The 4199-nt window shown below is 43.2% G+C and overlaps 1 protein-coding gene across 1 annotated transcript; it reads right to left on the reverse strand.

The window, feature by feature from the left end:
* Window positions 1–498: 498 nt before the first annotated feature.
* LOC116379419 (histone-lysine N-methyltransferase 2D-like) lies at window positions 499–1569 on the reverse strand (the record flags this gene model as incomplete). The annotated part of the gene is made up of 2 exons (XM_031841378.1): window positions 499–1146; window positions 1446–1569. Coding segments are annotated over 2 exons (621 nt in total), but the record flags the coding sequence as incomplete, so codon positions are not given.
* Between the last annotated feature and the right edge of the window lie 2630 nt (window positions 1570–4199).

Below are 4199 nucleotides of genomic sequence, written 5' to 3' on the forward strand. Positions count from 1 at the left end.
CAGCAGCAGAGGAAGGAGTTCACATCCTGTGAGTCATGATGAGTCGTGTCCCTTTAACTTACTCACATTCAATGCTGGACTTCCTCTAAAGGTAAACTTCTATGAATGTCCATGACTACAGTAGAGGCTACAGTTCTACTTCCTGTCTGACTGGTTGAAGCAGCGCTGGGATGAAAGGATATAACTGATACAACATTTATAGTTTCTTTCAGATGAAAGGGTTTGTTTTTCTGGTGTTTTAGCAAATCTCTTATTTGGGGAGTAAAGTATGACGTCCTTACATACATACAGACGGATCTTTAGACCTTTAGACCATCTCTTCCTTTACCTTCAAAATAACAATCCCAGCGGATCGTTTCAGTAATATTCTCAGCAGCGATCAATCTAAGCTCCACCCAATGTGAAGCAAATTGAAAATCAATCCTTCTCTCCCTCTGGTTTCTTCAATATGTGCATGCTTGAGCTTGTTAGCTTGTTAACACAGGAGCCTCGGGCCGTTCTTAAATTGATCGGCTGTTTAAAAAGCATTTTATCGACCAGACCGACTGAACGCTGTAAAAAATGTTGTTTCATGTGATGTTTGTTTGGGGAAAATGCAAAGTGATCAAAGTAAAGTGCTGCAGAGACCCGTCCAGTCCAGCAGAGCGTATCACGGGACAGGTGTGAGACCTGGTTCCTTAGGGACAGGTGTGAGACCTGGTTCCTTACGTACAGGTGTGAGACCTGGTTCCTTAGGGACAGGTGTGAGACCTGGTTCCTTAGGGACAGGTGTGAGACCTGGTTCCTTAGGGGCAGGTGTGAGACCTGGTTCCTTACATACAGGTGTGAGACCTGGTTCCTTACGGACAGGTGTGAGACCTGGTTCCTCATGGACAGGTGTGAGACGTTCCTCATGGACAGGTGTGAGATCTGGTTCCTTAGGGACAGGTGTGAGACCTGGTTCCTCATGGACAGGTGTGAGACCTGGTTCCTTACCTTGTGATAGGCGGACCGGCTGAGAGACCCGGAGCCCGTCGATGGCACAGAGGTTCCCACAGGGGTGCAGCGTGATAACCCCCGACCTGTTCTCGATGTAGCAGTGCTGGGCCGCCACTCCGAGGCCCTGGATGTTGACGTCCATGGAGCCATGACCCAGAGTGGTCCGTCCTGTGGGGGGGGGGGGGGGAAGGTTAACATCTGATGTGGTCGACCACTGATGATGTAACACAAGGAGCTAATAAGGAGTTGTTGTTTTTTTCTACTGATGATCAGTTACGGCATATTTTAGGAAAATATTACCAGTAAATAAAAATATACATCATATTATTGAGAGGTCTCTGAGAGCTGCGAGGTGGAACTGGAGCGGCCATGTTGGACAGACAGACAGACGTCTCTTAGCCGTTACATTGCTCGTGTCACTCGTAGGGTGAACTTAGCATGAAGCTAACTGGTGTGTCGTGTCTCACCCTCAGGTAGCGGCAGCAGGGTGATTGCGGTACTCAGGCGTCCACTACCCAGACTGACCAGGTGGGGGCGCTCTGCCTGGAACTTCAGCCCCTTCCCGGTCTCGATCAGGTCCAGAGGAGTGCTCTGCAAACAGAAGTCAAAGGTCATAGGTGAACTGAGATGTTTGATTGGGATGAATTAGCCTGTTTTCTGGTGATTATATGTCTTCATCTTTCTCTGGACAGGAAAATAAAAACACATTTGTGGTTGACTCATAATCCATTTTTATGTTTTTGTTTCTATTTTAGTTCCATTTAATGGCAACATGCTTCCCTTTTATATCAGAATTACTATAAAAACACAGAAAGTTGCATCACATTGTATGAATAAGTTGACAAAACATGTATTTTTTATGAGCATCAGAGGAGCATCAGAGGAGCATCAGAGGAGCATTAGAGGAGCATTAGAGGAGTATTAGAGGAGCATCAGAGGAATATTAGAGGAGTATTAGAGGAGCATCAGAGGAGCATCAGAGGAATATTAGAGGAGCATCAGAGGAGTATTAGAGGAGTATTAGAGGAGCATCAGAGGAGTATTAGAGGAGTATTAGAGGACTATTAGAGGAGCATTAGAGGAGCATTAGAGGAGCATCAGAGGAGCATTAGAGGAGTATTAGAGGAGCATCAGAGGAGTATTAGAGGAGCATCAGAGGAGCATTAGAGGAGTATTAGAGGAGCATCAGAAGAGTATTAGAGGAGTATTAGAGGACTATTAGAGGAGCATTAGAGGAGTATTAGAGGAGTATTAGAGGAGCATTAGAGGAGTATTAGAGGAGTATTAGAGGAGCATCAGAGGAGTATCAGAGGAGTATTAGAGGAGTATTAGAGGACTATTAGAGGAGCATTAGAGGAGCATCAGAGGAGCATCAGAGGCTCCTCTCTGAGGGGGGTCGTCTCCATCGTTAACAGACTCCACACACACTGGAGGGAGGAATCTGTTCTGACTCCCTTGTCTCCCCCTCTGCACTCGGCACAACGAGAGGGGGATGGGGGGGAGGGATGTCACCATGGCAACAGCACTTTCCGCAATTAAGAAAACACGATTCTCCTCGAGACAACAAAGACATTAAGACGATTCTATTCTTCTTAGTATTCTTCGTTAATGTGAAGTGAACGTCTCATACTGAAATTAATTGCTCCTGTTGAGCAGCAGCAGCTGTTAACATGTTGAATCTATACAGTAAATATAATAAACTAGAGGAGAGTTTGGAAGACGTGAAGGTTTTTGGCTTAAAAATATGCAGTTTTACATCGTATTTGGCTACGATATTATTTCACACATCACAGCCTTCATTTGAAGACGAAATTATTCTGGCAATGTTTTGCCCTGTACATGTTCTGTACATCAAAAGAGGAGATTCAGAAAACTTTTAAATACTTTAAATACTAATAAAAAAGCTGTGATGAAGAGTTTCATTTTTTACAAAAAGGTCTTGAACACTGTTCAGGATAAATCACAGCACCCTCGGAGACAATTATTTAACTTTTACACATAAGAACTGGTTAAATAATACATTAAAATGTATAAATACACGAGTCTCACAGGACCCTGTCTGGTCATCAGGTGACCCTGTGCAAGATCACGACCCCAAGCTTGAGAAACGTTCCTTCCTGGTTCAATGACTTCAGAGATGATTTAGCAGCTTTTTATAATCCAGCGTACAGTCGACCATTCAGCACGTGAAGTGTTAAATGAACTAATTTGCATATTTTAAAAGCTGTCTTTTTGTCCCTCTTACATTTCTTATTTACAAACAGCTCCGGCGTGCTGACAGGACTACGTGACGGCGGTGGAGTCTGTGAGAGGATCGGTGGGACAGAGACCGGGAGGCTCACTGAGTGATGAGGATCCTCATCAGCTCCTCTGCTGTGTGCTGCTGCTCCCGTGTGTCACACAGTCTGACACCAGCGCACCAGAATCCACACGGACATACTGTGTGTCTTCTAATATATGGTTCTTCTTCAGGTTTTTTACGGTACAAGTCTGTGCTGACACTTTGTACCTACATCCTGTCCTCCAGTGCATCATTTATTTCTCCACTTTTCTGTTTTTAGTTTCTTATTCAAGAGAGATTTGTTCAGAGAAGCTTTAGAAACAGGAAGTGTTAAAAATCTACATGTGAGTGAATATTTATCAGGCAAATCAAATAGTTTGCAGGATATTAAACCTTTGTCTCTTTATTAATACATACTTGACTTCTTTCTTTACAGGGTTTGTATAAAGTAATAAAGTAGTTTATGAATATGAGATATGAGTTTACAGATAATTACAATCCTCCTCTCTATAGTAGAGGTTAGTTTAAGGTGTTTTTCCGGTTATACGATATAGAAGCAGATTGCTGGGCGACACAGGTTTTTAGTTTGGATCCTTTTTAAACTCTTAATTTATCAAGTTTACCAACAGTAGCGTCACGAGGAAGAGACACGACAGAGACAATCTCTGAAGAACAGCCGCGTCTACGTCAGGTTAACTTAAACTGAACAGATGCAATCAACCAGTTTGTGGAGCAGAAATATAGTGTCACAAAAGAATTAATAAGAAAACTTAAACAGATAGTAGACACATACAAATAATCATCCCAGTTTCCCCTACAGGAATCATTAAAGCTTCATCTCATTTGGTTTATCTTCCACACACACACACACAGATACACACACACACAGACACACACACACACACAGATACACGCACACACAGACACACACACACACACA

The sequence above is a fragment of the Anarrhichthys ocellatus genome, unplaced genomic scaffold (genome assembly GCF_004355925.1).
Source record: "Anarrhichthys ocellatus isolate YVR2014 unplaced genomic scaffold, GSC_Weel_1.0 scaffold4287, whole genome shotgun sequence".
Lineage (NCBI taxonomy): Eukaryota > Metazoa > Chordata > Actinopteri > Perciformes > Anarhichadidae > Anarrhichthys > Anarrhichthys ocellatus.